General features: G+C 41.7%; 1 protein-coding gene across 1 annotated transcript in view; it reads right to left on the minus strand.

Annotated features, from left to right (window-relative positions):
- The window catches only part of DAB2 (DAB2, clathrin adaptor protein), a 55,738-nt gene extending 46,210 nt beyond the window's left edge, over positions 1-9,528 (minus strand). The window contains exons 1-2 of the mRNA XM_021716866.1: positions 9,096-9,528; positions 8,017-8,210 (exon numbers count right to left, since the gene is read on the minus strand). Coding sequence (XP_021572541.1) covers positions 8,017-8,070 — 54 coding nt within the window. The 5' untranslated portion in view covers positions 8,071-8,210; positions 9,096-9,528. The remainder of the gene's footprint in view (positions 1-8,016; positions 8,211-9,095) is intronic.
- Between the last annotated feature and the right edge of the window lie 9,328 nt (positions 9,529-18,856).

Genomic DNA, 18,856 nt, shown 5'->3' on the forward strand with positions numbered 1-18,856 from the left:
TGTCTTAAGGGTTAATTACCCTCTGCAGCAGTTTTAAAATAATGATATATACTTGAGACATGAATTAGATGGGGATATTTATGTTTAATGTTTATGAGTTTCCTGTAACCATACTGCAATCTGGAAGAGCATCCACGAGGCAGTGCCAGCGGAAGAGAAGAGTTTGGTAGTACATGAGGCTATTAAAAAACATTGGTGATGATTCCTGCAAAATTATCTTAAGATCCAAAGTTCTGAATCAAGGTTACCTTCACAAACATCAGAAGGAAACACTAAGCTCATTTGGCATTCAGTTTTGTCACTGCAAAAGTACAAGCAATTCAGAGGTGATGGGAACTTCTTCGTTTTTGAACCAGATCTGTTCTGTGGAACTCTTAATTACCAGATTTTCTAAGAATACAATAGTATCACTTTCATATCAGGCCAAACCCTGAATCTCAGATTTCAATGTAACAAAATTATGAAAACATAACTGCAGCTGGCTTTGGTTATTTAAGGAGCACTACCAAGTTACAAGAGCATTAGCAAGGAACTACCAGGTAGCACTTGGTTAATGTCAGCCTTCACCAAGAAAATGGACTTCATTATCACCCCAAATAGTGAGTTCTCCACAAATATTGGCTGCATGAAGTGTAAGAGTTCAGATCCTAAAGCAGAAAATTTTTGTGCCCATTGTGTCTATGAAAGAGTTCTTGTACACAAAACAGAAAATTTGCATGACTATACACTAACTGGGAAGAAAATTACAGAATTTATTTGTACATAGAGGTGCCTAAAAGATCCATAATAGTATTGTCTGCAGCTTAAAATGAAGTTAAGATTTTGTCCTAAACTGTTTACATGTCTACTGAATCTAGCGAATCTCTGAACCTCTATTTTTCATAATTACCCTTTATTTTCATACCTCTCCTCCTTCCCCGTCATATTTGGTTTTACTTAGTGCCAGCATTCCTCCCCAACCTTGCCTATGCCACCGCTGAGTTCCTTCTCCCCAAAAAGCCATCCCACTTTGTGTCACACACATTGTTTCTCGTGATTGACTGATTCACATTACAGTGTATTTTGAGCTTTTCTACACACGTAGCATAGGTAATCCTTAGCAGTGCACTTAAAACATTATATAAAACACTTGCATCAAAAACTCTTCCTTCCAGCTTCTCCAAATGGCTTCAATGAGAATCTAAGCTGTAAGAGACTCTAGTTAATACTGTATTAACTTTATGGCTGAATTTTTGTAGCCATGCCCTACTGGCCTCCTAGCTATTCTGATTTTGTATTAATCAGATATCAGTGTTCAATTCTTCTATTCACACTCAAGCTGAGATTTAAAGCCTTCCTAATCAGGTTGGAAACTGCATATACTCAGCCACCTGCTCTCCAGAAAGGCTGATCTCTTGTTTCCCCTGAAAAAACACCATTATCTTCTTACATTGCCAGCCTAGGTTGTAATACTTAACTGCCTTCATCTACTTGAATTCAGACCTTCATTCAAAGTCCACTCAAGATGTGAGGTCTCAAGGAAGTCCTTACTGGCCTCTCACTAGCCATATTATTTTTCTACATTTGCCAAGACCCCGTTCCCTGATTAAAGCAGAACTCTTTCCTCAATTCAGCAAAGTTTTTGAGGGCAGGGAATTTTTGCCCTACTTTTCTAGGCTCTATGCAATCTGTTAAAGAGCAGTGCACTTAAAATATTAGAGGTCATACATATTTCCCTTTGCTCCTCAATATTAGGTTGGGCAAACATTTTCTCTACATGGCTGATTTTTAATGAAATACAGGTTTTTCTACAATTGCTAAGCAGTCTCCACTCAAACTCCTTCTGTTGACGTAGCCAGGTTATCTTATCTGAGTCAGCATTTTGTTTTTCTGCTTTCATGAAGATACCTGCTTAGCAAATAAAGATCCAAGTTCTTGTGCTGAAATCCACAACTCCGTGCAATTTATCTCTCCTTTACAAATTCTGTCACCTTTTCGGCTCTCTGCCACCCCTGTACTCTCTCTTGACCAAACGGGCCAATGTTCTTTGGGCACATTGTATATTCACCCACCTGCATGATTTGCTCCTGGCTTCTGTTTTCTATTCCTACCTTTGCTTATTTGACTTCCATTGTTCCTTTAAAGGTCAACTTCATTAACACATCAGTGTCTTTTACTTCCTTCAGACCCATGTAACACTCTGTAGCATTTAACTACAATAAAACCATATGCTAGTTGAGTAGTTTTTCTTTTCTGAATTATTTGTAGGCAGCAATTGACATCTCTGTGTTCCCTAGCAGGTGTAAGGTAAATATTTGCACCCAACTTTCAATCACCACCAACTTTTAGTCACTAGGAACTTTAGACAGCAAGATAAATCAGAAATCCCAAAGAACAAGTTATCAGGCAGTTAAACAAGCATCTCTGCACCAAGATATCCTTCAGAAGGCAGCTTGGACAGCAAATCAAATGATATGTCATTCCAATTCTAGTACATGTATGTTTTCAGAAAAGCCTCAGCTATAGATGAAACTTGGCCCAGGCAAAAATCAATATTGAACCTCCTTATTATCAACCAACTATTGATGGAAGAGCCTGTTCAATCGGCTACATATTTGTTTCTACTTCAAAAATGAAATTGCATTCAAGTTGTTTAATTTTAGATCTAAGGGGTGAGAGAGAACAACCAAAAACAATAACATCAAAATTCGATACTAATGTGATTAAAGCACAACTGAGACTTGCTTTTAAAGGACAGATATTTGAGCATCTATATGTAACCACTGTGACTTCTGATCCTCTGACCTAGATGGCAATTGTATGTTTCCCTGATAGTTTAACATCACACCACAAAGTCAAACTGGTTTAGCGTTCTCCATATGACTATGCCAGCACTCTGACATATGTTCAAAGACATTTGGCTTATTTTGCTGCACTAAATGGTAACAAAAAGCACTATAGTATCTGAATGACATATTACAGAAGATTAGAACAGGTCTTGGCTTCCTAATAGGACACTTTAAATATGAAAAATAAGTGAGGTCATTTGGATGAAATGCTTAGAACAGAGAAGGCAGCTGTGTTCAATATGGACACAGTTGGGGACAAAGTTATACTTCACTTTCCAGTTCTTTGAGTGTGGCTTAACTCTAGACTTAGGAGGACCCAACTGTCCTGGCCAGATGAGGTTTAAGTGGTTATAAGGTAACAGTTGTGTGGTTCTGCTGACTGAGGAAGCCCTGCCCCCTTCTCCTGCTTGATATTCACATTTAATAGTCTCATAGTCTATAGGAAAGACAGTCTTCTAATTTTCAGCTGAATGTGTCCATCTCTAGAATTTAGCTTGCCTGATACTCACAAACAATGAGAAAAGACCATTTTCTATATATATCAGCTTATTGCATTGAGAATTGTAATTCCAGGACAGGTACATTTCTAAAGCAGCAAAGCAGCAGTTCTAAGACTTTGCTTTTGTTTCAGTTTTCACTTTTTAGAGGCTTCTTCTTTACTTTTAAAATTGAGACCACTCTTTTTTTTTGAATGAAGAAATGAAGCTCAGGCATAGCCTGTCTTACAGGGCAAAGCTGGGTTGTGGATATTGTCATTTGCAGCTTAGAACTCAAGCTCTTAACCACTAACTTATGTTGGTTCCTCAAAACCAGAATTCCAATGAGATACTTCTAGATCACACCCTGGCATTTTTCAGCTTGAGATATGATCTCTGTTTAACATCACACATTCTTAGGACTATTTTCAATGTTAGTGAGGCAACTAAGAGTCAGAGACATTGAGAGTCATATCTAAGAAATGGCAGTGCTGCCATTCCCATGCAAGTCTGTTGAACTCCAGATTCCATGTTCTTTGCCTCAGGTGAGGAAGACTTTCTTCTCAATTTCTTCTCACTGTGAGTTTTTAAATTGCCAATCTAATATCATACTTTAAATAATAGGTAATTGCTAAGTATTAAGATAAACACCAAGAGGCAAATCATAAGGATTCATGCTTGAATCCTGACTCTACCACTGACCTTGGGCAAGATACTGATCATACTGGAGCCAAGAAATGAAGATATCTTTTCAATTGCAAGTTATGTAAAGTGAAAGTCAAATAAGTGAATGGGGCAGTGCTTCATGGGGGCATAAAGCTCTGTAAAAACTAAGTGAAGTAGATTCATTTATAGAGAGGCCTTCATCTGTACTTCTGGACATGGCATGAAAAACAAAATAAAAAGTTTATAGGTTAAAGAAAGCCATCTGGTTCAAGGGTAATGATCTAGTTTACTGGAATCTTTTTAAAAGAAGTAACTGGGACAGTCTCCTAATAAATGGAGATTAATTATACGCTTTAAAAACCTCAGCAGAGGGGAAAGGATTTAGAAGTGAAGTGATGAGATAAAACCAAAAAGTATATTGGTTTTCCTAGGATCTAGAAAGTAATACTTGGGATACAGAAGAATATGTCCAAGGTCTATGGCTTTTCATCTTTTTGTGTCCTAAGATTTAGGGAAACTGCATTGTGTTTAAATGCTTTATGCTTTATTATTTCTATAACTGAAGTAATTTAAATACTTTGTTATGCTTTTCACTAAACAACTGAATCGTAAAACAGCTGAATTTTAGAAGTTACTCTTAGATCGCACAGAGGGCTAGCTGGAATACAGCTGAATGGGCTCTATAGCCAGAGTTTGGCTCAGTAGATCTGGGCAGGGGTAGGAGAGTTTGCAATTCGGACAAATCCCCAGGTGATATTGCTGCTGCTGGTCTGAGGACCATACTCCGAGAACCATGTGTTACATGAGTTCTCTCTAGCTGTGGAACACACACCAAGCTAAGTGTCCAATCTTGAAAGGCTGAATTAATTTGTTAAATTGAACTGACACACTGCACCTCATCTGTCACATAAAGATGTAAATCTTTGGGGGATTAACATTTTGCATCATATTGCTAGGGACAAAGAGGGTAGCTTTTTACCAAGAGAAAATCTTAAACCATATCTCCATTACCAAAATTTCTTCCAGGTTGAACAGTGTTTCAAAGCCAGCTTTCTAGGATTCTTACTTCCCATTTTTACGTGCTCCTTGTACTCTGTGGTTACTTGAAAATCTAAGTGGCACTACTCACACATTCCGCTTCCTGCTAACTTTACAACTTAACACTCAGCCTGCCCCATTCACTCAGAATTCTTATCAGTTTAAGGCAATTAAAAGTCACTTGCCCCTAGCTAACTTGTACTGATAGAAAAAAAATTGCCAGGCTGCTTCTATATTGAGGCAGTAAATTTTATGTTCCTGAAATTTCATAAGCTTTTGTGTTTTGCTATCCAGATGATGTAAGAACAAGTAAGGTTAGAAAATTAAGTATTGGGATTAAAACAAATTGGGGGAGGGGGCGATACAAGTAGATAGGAGGTTTTGCTTCACTCAGGAACTTCCATTTTTAGACCAGGAAGCAATTTATTCAGATTCTGCTTGCCCTAGAGAAGCAGACTTCCTTCCAGGGTAGAAGGATATGGGAAGGAGAGTAACCACGGCAACCTGCCCAGCTATGTGGGCAAGGAGAGTATGGGGCCTGCACACATTCTGAAGAATTTTTATTTCTAGCCTAGTCACTCAGTTTAGTCTGGGTGGTCCCTCCCTTCCCACTTCCTTCTGTTATAATGCTGACTTCAGGGGGGAAGAATTGCTCCTTCTCTGTAGGGAGTCTGAGAGGGTGTAGGGGGAAACTTAAATGAGACCAGTGAGGTCAGCTTGACCAAAGGAAAGTGCTGAGAACACAGAGTAACTCCCTGTCTGTTCTAGCACGAGCACAAGCAAACATGTTGGCTTTGTTAATATTAAGTGCTTGAATAATTAACCTTTTTCAGGTAGGTGAGAGGTATCCAATTTTGATAAAGAAATTTTCCATTTGCCTTTAGTTTTCACAAAGACACATAATTCAGTTGTTTGCGGGGGATAAAAACAAAAACAGACAAAGGCTTCAAAATATGATGGTTTAAAGTTTTCTAAGTATGTACTACTAGTCTCTCCAGATACAAAAACTGAAGTATGCAGAGGTTATGCAATGTGCCCAAGGCCATGTCACCTGCAGCTGGGATTTGAGCATTGGTACTTCAGAACCTGTGCGCTCAACCATTACCCAATTGTGCCAGGTGAGAGATAGCTAGCGTGCGCATGTTAGCCCTCTGTGTCCACACTTGGCATCATTTGTTCTCCTCGCCATGAATTGGCCTGTTTTCTGTCTCTAGGAAAAGACGTGGTAGCTTGCTTTCCTTCTGATTTCCATGATTAATTCAGTCATAATATATTAGCATGAGTTAGTTTTCTCTTAAATACACATCTCTGATGTGAAAACTATTTCATCTAAATGGTGATTTCGGCCAACCTCTGGGCAATTCAGTGGCACAGCTTCAACTTCAGAATTACATAGCAGCACCAGTGAGAATTTTAAAATACCACATCCTGTTGCTCAGGTGTTTCATATTGCCAATCTGGTTCCCATTCTGGTTCTGTCTGAAGGGTAGAAAACCTTATGTGTTTCCTTAGTTACCTTACCCTCCCTGGCTAGTCAGCTTTCAAACCTTTCCAGCTGGGGAAGTGTGTTCTGATGAGCATTAGGGCAACTCAAAACCCCAGGAGAGCTCAGTCTTCAGCAGCCTGTGTTTCAGCATCTCAGCTTTGTTGATACGAAAAGCAATAATTATATCCTCAAGACAAGAGAATAAGGAAGAGAAACACATGGAACCTTCAAAACCATCCAGGTAAAATATTGATGGTAGCAAACTAGGCTTATGGACATATGAGGGTAGAAACAGAAAGAAAATAGCATGCATTCACTGTACCGCCAAGAGTCCATGTCTCCACAAAGCCTCCTGCTGGCCAGGAGTCACTCGGCAAGGCAGATGTTTTCTTGCTCTCTTACTCTTCAGGTAATTGAGGCATGGTTGAGCAGGCCAATAAATAGCACCCCCAACCAGCTGGTCAGCAGTTGCCAGAGGTCCCTCTACCACCTTCCTGCCAAGAAGTACCTTAAAAGCAATACCCTTCAACCCAAACAATGCAGCTGAAATCCATTCAACCTTTGGAGCAAGACAGCAAACAGCCTAATGCACAGGAATTTGGACTTTCAGTTTAATCTAAAACTACAAAAAGTCTTGAGTAGAAATGCAAATTCTGGATTTTGTCCTTAACAAATTAGTCGAGGCTTTTAAACAAGTGTTCTCCTTCCTCACTTATATCCTCAGGTGAAGATCAGCTATGTCTAAGATCCCCAGAATGGCAAATACATATGTGTTCAAACTCAAAGTTGGGAGACATTCCTCTACCATCTATTTACCCTGGTCATACATTAAAACATAGGAGAATGTAGCTTAAGAAGAATCAGCTTCTAGGGTAGTCATTTCGATAAGAAGGGACTGATCGAGCCAGGGATGGGAAGGAGGAAGTTGTTTACAATAACAAGAAAAATAATCCAGTTGGCCTTAGGAGAAAAGTGATTAGGACTCAGGAGGAAGTGGTCCGTCCCAGAAACACAGATTGGAGAAGACTCCCAGGTCTCCGTTATGCTTTCTCTAGGAGACTCCGCTCACTGTACTCTCCATGTTGTAGGAAGTATAACATACCTAACACTTCACCAAAAAGATCCTTCCCCAAAGATAAAGAAGGGCTCAAGCCTCAAATCCTCCTGAATTCTCAAAGCAATAAACCCCCTTACAGTGTCACTGAGGCCCTTCCCTGAGAGGAGACAGGAACCTGGGGTGGGCGGGGCACCTGGTCCAGAGAAGAGCTGCCTACCCAAGGTAAGGAGCAGCATGGCAGTAAGCCGTTTGAGACCTGCAGTGCTTTCTCATCCCCAGCTAGTACCTCCTGCCCCAACAGCCAGTGGGTGCTTCAGTGCAAGAAGCCAACCTCAAGACTATAAGGAGGATCAATTATACATCTCATCAAAGCCACTCCAGGAGCCTTATCAGACATCTCAAGGCGTTTATGTTGCTGCCTCCTTTCCTCTGCCATGACTTCTGTCTGCTTTAGTTATGTCTTGCCTCCCTCTCCCCCACTCCCCTGCTTTCCCTGATTAAGGCCAGAAATTTTTTCATTAAGTCACTTTATAGAGGAATAGCAACATTTACTATTCATGAAGTCTCCCCTCCATAATTTTTAAGTCTTTCCATGTGTCTGGAAGCTTGTTTCTGCTCTTCTCGTTTTACAGACGGGCTCCCTTCCTTCCAAATACAAACTCAAAAGAAAGGGGAAAAGGTGGGGGGTGGATCGGGTAGAGATAACATCCAGATTCTTTAAGTGTTTTTAATCCAGTTAAATTTCCCTTTGGACTCAAGCAGCTCCCTGCTGAAACTGACTGCGGACCTGAATTCCAGGCTCAGAATTAAGTCAAGAGGGAAAGACAGCCGAAACAAATAACAGAGTCAGCTCTATGCTATGAAAACCGCTATGTTGACTGGGGCTCCAAGGTTTTAACCCATTCATTTTCCCCCCCTTTTCAAGAATTCTTACTTAATCTTTTTAACCAGCTTACAGCAGACAGGCAAGCACCATTTAAACCCTGCTCCCTGCTCCAGGGATTTAAAACAAGTTTGTTAAGTCCCTTGGGCAGATACTTCCTTAGGAATGCCGGTGTAAGACAAAGTTCACATTTTAATGCCATATGTTGTCAGTCACCAGGAAAAAGCTTCTCACAAACCAGGTCCCCAGGCTTTGTCACACGGCAAAAATAAACACCCTTTGAGGAGTTAATTAGGCGGTCAGCAGCCACAGCAGCGTCCTCCCAGGGCTGCCCTCAGACTTTTTAAACACGACACACACACACACACACACACACACACACACACACACACACACACACACGGAGGCGCTTGTTAAATGTCACAAGCTGGGCATCTGGAGTCCCCAAAGGTAAAACGCATTCCGTGGGAGCATTCCTCAGATGGCAGGCCACAACACCTCGTTTCCCCAAGGACACGGTCTCATTTCGAAGATTCTCCACCGCCCGAGGTCTGTGCCCGAAGAAAGGTAGCGGGGGTGCTGGTGGTGTGGGGGGCGCAAAAGAGAGAAGGAGATCGCAAAGAATGGAGCCAGAGAGAAGCAGGGTCTGAAAGCTACTCACGGGCTAGCAGCGCGTCTGCGAAGCCAGCATGACGTCCCCGCGCCCGGAGCGTCCAGGCAGCCTCGCAGGCGACACGGCGGGCCCCGCTTAAATAGCCGCCGGCCGGGAGCCTCGGAACCGCGCGGCCACTCCCGACGAGAGATATGGTTCTAATCAGATGCTGGCAGCTGAGGACTCCCCAGGAATGTGCCGGGATGTTTTTGCTGCCTGGGCTTGGTAACTCCCCCTCAACGTGTCTGCTGAGTCTTCCAAACTTAACTGTTTATTACCTAGCGCCGCCGCCGCGCAGAGGACCCGGCGCCCCAGGTCTCCGCGGGCCCCGCCAGCTGGGGGCGGTCGCAGGGAGCCCAGCGACGCGGCGGAGACGCGTCTGAGAGCGAAGTCAGAAGCCCCCGACCGACGCGGGCGGGGCCGGGGGCCGGGGGGAGGGTGCAAATAAGGACAGGAAGGGGAAACTCGGGAGGCAAGGGGTGGGACCCGCCAAGCTGCACTTCGCAAATCCGTTCCCTGGATTGCCACTTTGAGTGATGTGGCACGCGAAGTCATCCCAGCCCGTTGGGGCCCTTCGGACAAAGGGCTGACTTGACTCCTGACTTTCCTGCTGGGAGCCGTGGGTCCTAGCTCAGATCTGCTGTGTCTCAAGTTGCACGTGCGGTTGCCTCCTTTAAGGAAGTGAGTGTCTCTTGCATTTGCAGACTTGGATGCCCTTCAATTGCGGAGATCTATTGGTGTATATGTAAAACATACTCTATTTATATATAAAATATAATCCTGTATATACAGATATAAAAACAACATTCTGTCTGTGAAATCGATATAAACAAAACAAGTTCACGTCGATATAACCTATCCAAATAAGCTATATTTCTGATATAAACAGAGCTTACATATATGTTGGCTTCCTTTAGTGGCTACACATCCACATGTCGACACATAAAAGGACTTTATCGGCACTAATTTGCATAGCATTTTTCCATACCTCTGTGAAAAACATGAGCAGTAAGAAAATATTTAAAAGTATTGACATCCAGTACTCAGCAGTAGAAGGCACTCCATAGAGTATGTTCATGAACTTTAACAAGCTGGGAAGTCATTTTCTCCAGATTTTCAAATCAGGAACAATTGTAAAACATCCGCAGAAGCTCCTTGAAAAAGTTGCTCTTTTAAGAATTATGAAATTATTCTCGTGAAAGTCATGTCTCCTTTGTTTTCTTGTTCCTTTTCTTTTAAGTCGGAGCAACTTGTAGTAAACGAGAAAATGCCAATTATATCCTGGATGGGAGGGGGTTATTGATTTTACTGAGTAAGCAATACAGCGGATTTGCATTTTACCTCTGGAAACCGAGGGTTCAAATCGGGCTCGTGGGACCCCAAGGATGTATTTTGTGGTCCACGCCTAGCCCCGATTGCAAAGCCACTGTGTAATTTGGGGGTGGCTCAATGTGAGTGACAGTGTCTACTTTCAAGTAGGTCAGGCTTGGAACAGTCACTGTGCAGGCGGGACTGAGGGTGCAGAGCAGCCCAGCTGGCCAAGAAGTCTGCTCCCCTGGCTTCTAATATTTCTCATCGTCAGACACCGAGGCGTGTGGAAGTGGGGAGGGTGGTGATGACAGTTTTCAATATTTCTCTGAGGTAATTTGCTATTATTGTTTTTAAAAGACTTCATGTGAATGACAAGAGGTGTATAAATTTGAGTCCTAGAATGGTATTTTTTGCAGAGAGCTTTAACTCTGGTATGTTATAAGGGTTTTATTTCTAAAATTTAGAAGTCCAAAGGGATGGTTTCATTTCTAAAGTAGCTGGGAAAAGGGCCACTGATTTCAGGCAAATGAGGTTTTGACAATTTTAAAGAAATGGGTCTGTCTTTCAACCTCAGTATGTAATATTTTCTCAACTCAGAAATGCCCACCCAAGCCTATTTTTTAAATTGGAAGATGCTTACCAAGAAAGTTAAATTATGTTTTCTCTACCCCACCAAATGGAAGGAATTGTCTAAGAAGCCAGAGGAAGAAAATGATTTCATCTGCTATGAGCTGCAGTTTCAAGGAAGATTTTAGAAGCAGTTCATTTATGAGCAGTGGGCTCACACATGCAACTTAAAATGGATACTTCTTGTTTTACCCAGAAATCTGAAGAGTCCACAGTGGAGAGTTCTGGTTTGATGTGTATTTTTATACCTCTAGGCCACTGATATTGCTTCTGGCAGTAATTCAATATCCTGCTCACATTAAGAAAAAAAAAAGAATGAAAATAAATTTAACTCTTTTTATCCCTGGTGAAACATTTCTTTGTAACGTCTAAGTTGTTCATTTTTCAGTAGGTCTAAAATGATCATCCTTGCTTCCTTGCCTCTGGAGCCCACCCCAGACACTCACCCTACTTAAACTGTGATATATTCTTATCACCACTGAAATTCATGTTTAGAAACTTGAGGTGAGGAAAATTCAATGCAATGTTTGAAAAATTATGGTCCTTGAATGACAGTTGTCCCTTGAATAAAACCTGCCTGGGAGGGATAAGGAAAAAATAAAGTAAAACAAACGACTGTGCTCTCAGCCTAGGAAAGGGGTAGTTAATCCCGTGATGGCTTGCTGAAGAATGCATGGTTTATTATTAAAGTAATCTCTTAAGATTTTCCTGGAATGTGCTTCCACAGCAACTCTGCCTGTTTGAGCTATCCTATGTGTGTGTCTTTTCTCCCATAATTAAGCTGTTTTCCCCTTTTAACTCACAGACCTAATACTTTCTCTCTTCTTTCTCTACTTCTTCTATCCCGTTCTTTCCTGTTGTTGTCTTCTTTAAACTTCCTGTTTTGAATTCTGCCATTTTTCATTAATCATAAATGGAACTTTGGAATTGGCCATAAGGCAAACAGTACAGCTTGATGGCTTCCTGGACACTTAGGGATGTTCAAATCAAACAAGGATTGGTTGAAGTGAATCTAGAAAGGCCTTATTTAACTCTTTTTATTCCTCCTCCATGTTGTTTTTATATTTAAAAAGAAGACAATGACTATTATTCCCAGAAAATGTCCATTGACGTTGACTGCTCCTATATATTGAACATTGCAGAAAGCTGACCCTATCAGATTTGGCTTCTGCTTTTTCATATTTCTGTCTGTCTATCTAATCTAAAGTATCTGAAGGGTAGTTTCATTTGTTTTATTTTCTTACTTTCAATTGCTTTCTTGACTACAACCCTGCAACATCTCAGAACTCAATACATATTTTTTTTGTTTTGTACAATATTAGTGAAACTCAGACAGTAAAGCACAAGAGAACTTGAAAAAATTGAACCATTTAAAAATGAAAAACACTTAAAATTCAATATTATACCGTTATATAACTAATTACACTTTGCTTACCAATGTAAGAATTGATAATGCCAAATTGTTAAGGGCAAAAAACACTCGTGTGGATTGCCACTCAGATAAATATTGTCTTATTTGGAAAGAAAGCTGGCAAGAATGATCAAAAACAACAATATATAAAAATACATATAAACTTACAATACTAATATGAGTTGTCATTATATAAAACACATACAGTTCTTTATCCCACCAGTAAGAATCTGTCCTCTAAAAATAAAGCATATGTATAAAATACAAGAATGTTAATTGCTGTATTTTTCATAGCAGCTGGAACCTGGAAACCAAGTATGCTTATCAATGGGGAATGACCGAATAGGTTATGGCTCTCCCTCACTGTGAAGTCATATGCAACCATTGAAAAGAATAAATTGAGCCGGGCTCGGTGGCTCAGCCTGTAATCCCACGCCTTTGGGAGGCTGAGGTGAGTGGATTGCCTGAGCTCGCGGGTTCGAGACCCTCCTGGGCAGCAGGACCTCATCTCTACAATAAATCAAAAAATCAGCCGTGAGTGGTAGTGTGTGCCTGTAATTCCGGCTACTCGGAAGGCTGAGGCGGAAGGACCACCGGAGCCCAGCAGGCGAGGCTGCGGTGGCCAGGAGCAGCCACTGCACTCCAGTCTCGGCGACCGAGTGTGACTCCAACTCAAAAAAAAAAGAAAAGAAAAGAATAAATTGGAGTCAAATCAGGTAATATGGGAGTGATTCTATAGGTTTTATTGAGTGAGAATAGCAAGACACAGAAAAGAATGTAAAATAAGTTTCTATTTTAGTGATACAAAAAGCAATATCTATTCCTATATGTTTGAGAATATATGTTTGTGTGTGTATTCATGGGATAATAAGGGAGACTAGAGACTGGGTTTCAGTATGGATTATTAGGGAACTGGTGGAGACAAAGACAGAGAAATGGGGTGGGAGTCATGCAAAAAGGGAAAAGAAATGAAAATAACTTGTATACAGATGTAGATATACATCACATTTATGCTTCAAAGTGATGCATAAGAGAAATGATATATGCACATTAATGGTTTTAAGATGAGGAGAGAGAAGAGATGTAAAAGAAATCTCTCAAAATAGCTTTCATGGAGGTCTACCTGTGTGTCTTTCAAAAGTGAGTATTCATCAGCATTCTGAATGCTTGTTTCAGCCTCTAGAATAATAGTTCTCACATTTTAAAGTTCATAACAGCCATCCTGGAAGCTGACTGCAAGGGCAAATTCCTGGGCCCAGCCTCAGAGAACCCTGAGGAAATGTGTGTGTGTGTGTGTGTGTGTGTGTGTGTGTGTGTGTGTGTGTGTGTTGGGGGGAAGGGAAGGGTTACTAGGGATCTATGTGTTTAATTTGCATTTCTGGGTAAATCTGCTGCCATGTTCTCAGTGACACACTTTGAAGAACACTGCATATCTCCTGAGGCCAAGAGGCTACTCATTTTGTTCTCCTGTATGGGATAAGAACTATGCAGAGAGATTAAGACAGGGATTCACTCATAATCAAAGCCACAAGTTTGAGAGACAGGGGCCGCAAGTGGTCAACCACCAGCTTGGCTCCCTGAAACCTCAGACATGATCCGGGCTCTAGTGGTGTCTTCCCCTCCCTGCCCACTCCCCCATCAAAGCTTGTTTCAAAGATCTGATAGCAGTCATTTGCATTGAAATATACCCAGATATTTGCATTTTCACTCCTATCTCTAACTGTAGAATAAAAAGGCACTTCTAAATGTTTAAGAGATCTCAGGCATCTCTGCAAGAGGAGGGGCAGATTTTTTCCCTTGTTTTTTGGGTTTTTTGTTTGTTTGTTTGTTTTTTGAGTTGGAGTCTCACTCTGTCACCCAGACTGGAGTGCAGTGGCACGTTCTGGGCCACCGCAGCCTCAACCTGCTGGGCTTAGGCGATCCTTCCGCCTCAGCCTTCCAAGTAGCTGGAACTACAGGCGCATGCTACCACATCTGGCTAATTTTTTTTTTTTTTTTTTAATTGTAGAGATGAGGCCTCGCCAAGTTGCCCAGGCGGATCTGGCAATTCACTCAGCTTGGCCTCCCAAAGCACGGGATTACAGGCTGAGCCACAGAGCCCGGCCTCCCTTGTTGTTTGAGCAGGTGGAGGCAGTTGTCAACTCTACCCTGCACTTAGTTTGGAGATACTTAGAAAGAGAGAAGAATATAGGACTTCTAACTCCTGGGACAACCCTCTAGCATCCCCGAGGTACAGCTTTGTTTCAAAGTGGCCATTTGAAAATTAGAATTTTTATATTAGATGCATAATTGCCTTCATGATATAGTAAAGAAAAGTGAGATTTAGAACCAGATCTGAATCAAAATACTGGCTCCATCTCTTACTAACTGTCATATTTAGGACCCGAGTCCTCAAGTACTCAATTTGTTTATCTATGAAATGGGCATTCTCCCATATCCCCCTCCTATTTTAACAATTTTGAAAGTCAAAGAAAATCATATTTGTGAAAGGACTTTGGAAAGTCTGAGGCTATAAAAATGCAATAAATTATGTAGACAGTATGCCAAAAATACATTATTGCTGGAAAGGTGTTCGTGTCCCAAATCATTTCCAGCACCAATCTCAGAAATCCCATTTTTAGGAAATCATGTGTTTAGATAACTGTGTTCCTTTCACTGTAGTGAAATTTAAGACCTCTTGGGTAGTGTATTCCGAAACCCTGATTTTCTAACATATTAGTGAGGATTATTATTTATTTTTATTTATTTTTTTTTTTTTTGAGTTGGAGTCTCACTCCGGCCACCGCAGCCTTGACCTGCTGGGCTCCGGCGATCCTTCCGCCTCAGCCTTCCAAGTAGCCGGAACCACAGGCGCGTGCTACCACGCCCAGCTAATTTTTGATTTATTGTAGAGATGAGGTCTCGCCAAGTTGCCCAGGTAGGTCTTGAACCCGCGAGCTCAGGCAATCCACTCACCTCAGCCTCCCAAAGGCGTGGGATTACAGGCTGAGCCACCGAGCCCGGCAGTGAGGATTATTGTGGTTTTTTTTGTTTGTTTGTTTTTTTGTTTTGAGTTGGAGTCTCACTCTGTCGCCCAGACTGGAGTGCACTGGCCGCTCCCGGCCACCGCAGCCTCGACCTGCTGGGCTCTGGCGATCCTTCTGCCTCGGCCTTCCGAGTAGCCGGAATTACAGGCGCGCGCTACCACGTTCGACTGATTTTTTGATTTATTGTAGAGATGAGGTCTTGCCTGCCCAGGCGGGTCTCGAACCTGCGGGCTCAGGCAATCCACTCACCTCAGCCTCCCAAAGCGCGGGATTACAGGCTGAGCCACTGAGCCCGGCTCAAGGATTATTTTAATGAACCAATTTCATTCCATCAAAGAGAGATGAGTGCATTTCTGCTGAAAAGGGAATATTAAAAGAGGGGGAGGCAGAAAATGAGAAATGGACAGTAAAAACCAACCCCATTTAACTTCTGAGATCCATTGCTACTGCTGAGAAAGGTGTCTAACTATCCACAGATACTCAGTTCTATCATTCCACTCCAATTATGTGCATGTGATGTGCCTATGTTTCTGGGCTGGCTTATTAGACTCAGTTCTAACCAGGAACAGTCATTTGTGAATCAAGACGGAATATCGTTTGCTGTATTCATTTAATGCTCAGGCTCAAAGTCACTTCTTAACTAAGAATGAAAGGAAGGGATATCTGGACTGCAGGGTGATTTTTTTTTTTCAGTTGGCGTCTCACTCTGTTGCCCAGGCTGGAGTGCAGTGGCATGCTCACAGTCACTGCAGCTTCGACTTGCTGGGCTCAGGTGATCCTTCCGCCTCAGCCTTCCAAGTCACCCTGCCCAGCTAATTTGTTGATTTATCGTAGAGATGAGGTCTGACCAAGTTGCCCAGGCTGGTCTGGAACCGGTAGGCTCAGGCAGTCCTCTCATCTAGGCCTCCCAAAGTACTCGGATTATAGGTGTGAGCCACTGTGCCCAGGCTTGCCGGGTGATTTAACTCCCTGATTATTGTGAAGTGTATGTGTGTGTCCATGTATATATGCATTTTCTGAGGGAGGTACACTATAGATTTCACTGAATTATCAAAGGACCTCATAGCATAAAACAAGGCTAAATTCCATTGCATTATCAGTTTATAGTCATTCAACATTCTTTCTATTTATTTGCATCTGAGGATTTTATCTCAATCTCCTGTACCAATCTGATATTTATCCTCACAACATCATTGTCAGACAGGTTAGGGCAAGTATTATTGTTTCTAAAGGTTAAGAAATGTTAGTGCAGAAACCCTGATTTACTTCTGTTTATACAGTGGGAGACAGAGTTAGAACTGCTGGCTAAGTCTCCTGAATGATCCAGAACGGCACAGCTCATGCAGCCATGATTTATCCAAATCCTAGTGGTTAATGGCAACTCTTAAGGTTCACTGAACCCTGTGTTGGTCTGCCCACACCTGGTAAAGCATTTTATGTTATGCATGCAATCTCATGTGAAAGACACTAGCAAATGGAAGGATGTCCAGAGCGGGGCACTTGGACAGGGAAAGGTTGCTTCTGGGAATGAGCTACTGAGAGCTCTGAGTGTGGCCTCACTGAAATGGGCATGTGCAGCCAGAGCAAGAGAGCCTCAGGCCTGCAAGCCAGACAGGGAGGGGAGATCTGTGACTAGCAGAGCTTTTTTCAAATATTCAAAGGCTTGTCATGAAAAAAGTAGATTCAACTTCTCTCTTTGGTCACAGATGGCAGAAAGGGATCCTGTACTGGCTTGGGTAGTGTCCTCCCAAAATTCATGTCCACCTGGAACCTCAGAATGTGCCTTACTTGAAAATAAAGTCTTTGCAGATGCAATTATTTAAGTGAGGTCATACTGGATTATATGAAGTTCCATCACCTTCAATACAACTTTTTTATGTGTCTTGTAATATTTTGGGGGTCTGATTATCTTGGCTTTTTATTATATTCTATTTTACATTTAGCACAACTCTGGAAACAGTGTGTCTAGGTATAAATCCCAGTTCCGTGGTTTACCAGTTGTGTGATCTGAAGAATTTTACAGAACTTCTATAACATAAGGGAAATAACAGAACTTCCTTCATAGTGCTGTTATCAGAATTAAATAAATTAGTTTTTCTGAAGGTTTTACAGTAGTAGTTAGCACATAATACAGTAATGATAATGCAAATTTGTCCAAACATCTTCATAGAAGAATTTTTTAAATGTCAGTTAAATATGAAAATAATCTTACCCTAAAACTCAGAAATTTTACTCCTAAAACAGCCTAGATTAACTTTCACTCATTTAACCAAGAAATATGTCTAAGAATACTTAGAATTGCCAAATGTAGAACTAACATGAGTGTCTATCCATAGGCAAATAGATTAATAACTTGTGGTTGACACATCAATTAAGAATACTCTAACGAGCCAGGCTCGGTGGCTCTGCCTGTAATCCCGCGCCTTTGGGAGGCTGAGGTGAGTGAATTGCCTGAGCCCACGGGTTCGAGACCCGCCTGGGCAGCGAGACCTCATCTCTACAATAAATCAAAAAATCAGCCGGGCGTGGTAGCGCACACCTGTAATTCCAGCTACTCGGGAGGCTGAGGCAGAAGGATCGCCGGAGCCCAGCAGGTCGAGGCTGCGGTGGCTGGGAGCGGCCACTGCATTCCAGCCTGGGCGACAGAGTGAGACTCCAATTCAAAAAAAAAAAAGAATACTCTAACGATAACAGGAATGTCATGGATGTATGGCCCAGAACTGCTTGTATCACCATAGATGGATTGAGTAAGCAGAACAAGTTATAGAAGAAGAAGCATGATGTCATTTATATATGGTTTAAAACATGAAAAGTCCAATTATCTGTTACTTAGAAATACAAATATTCATATAAATGTATATAAAAATGAAAGTGATAAATCACAAATTCAAGATGGTGACTATCTCTGAGAGAAAGTAGAGGGAGAAATGGAAGTTAAAGCTCCAGTCATACTGCTCATTTTTTCCCCTTGATACTGGGTCCATGGGTGTATACTGTTTTACTCTTATGTCTGTTTATGTGGACACTCTTCTAAGCAGTTTACAGTATTAATTGATCTAGACCTAATAACAATTCTGTGTGTGAAAACCTATCAGTTTAATTTGTAAATGAAGAAACTGACTAAGGTCACAAAGTAGGAAATGGCAGATCCGGCCTTCACACGAGGTAGTCTGGTTCTAGGGTCTGTGCTTTTACCCCCCATGCACAGCTGTTAGAAATGAAATGAAAAGGTTGAAAATGACACTGACTCTCCAATCCAGCTTTGGAATGCAAGCTGATCATGTTCCTCCTGTTTGTTCATCACTGCTCCATGCCTTCAGTCCCTCAGGTCCCTTGTCCTTCTCCATCCCGCTTTGGCTTTGCACCTCAGCTCCTGTTGTTCTCTCTTCCCTGCA

This window comes from Carlito syrichta, unplaced genomic scaffold (genome assembly GCF_000164805.1).
Source record: "Carlito syrichta isolate Samal-C Ts95f unplaced genomic scaffold, Tarsius_syrichta-2.0.1 Scaffold309042, whole genome shotgun sequence".
Taxonomy (NCBI): domain Eukaryota; kingdom Metazoa; phylum Chordata; class Mammalia; order Primates; family Tarsiidae; genus Carlito; species Carlito syrichta.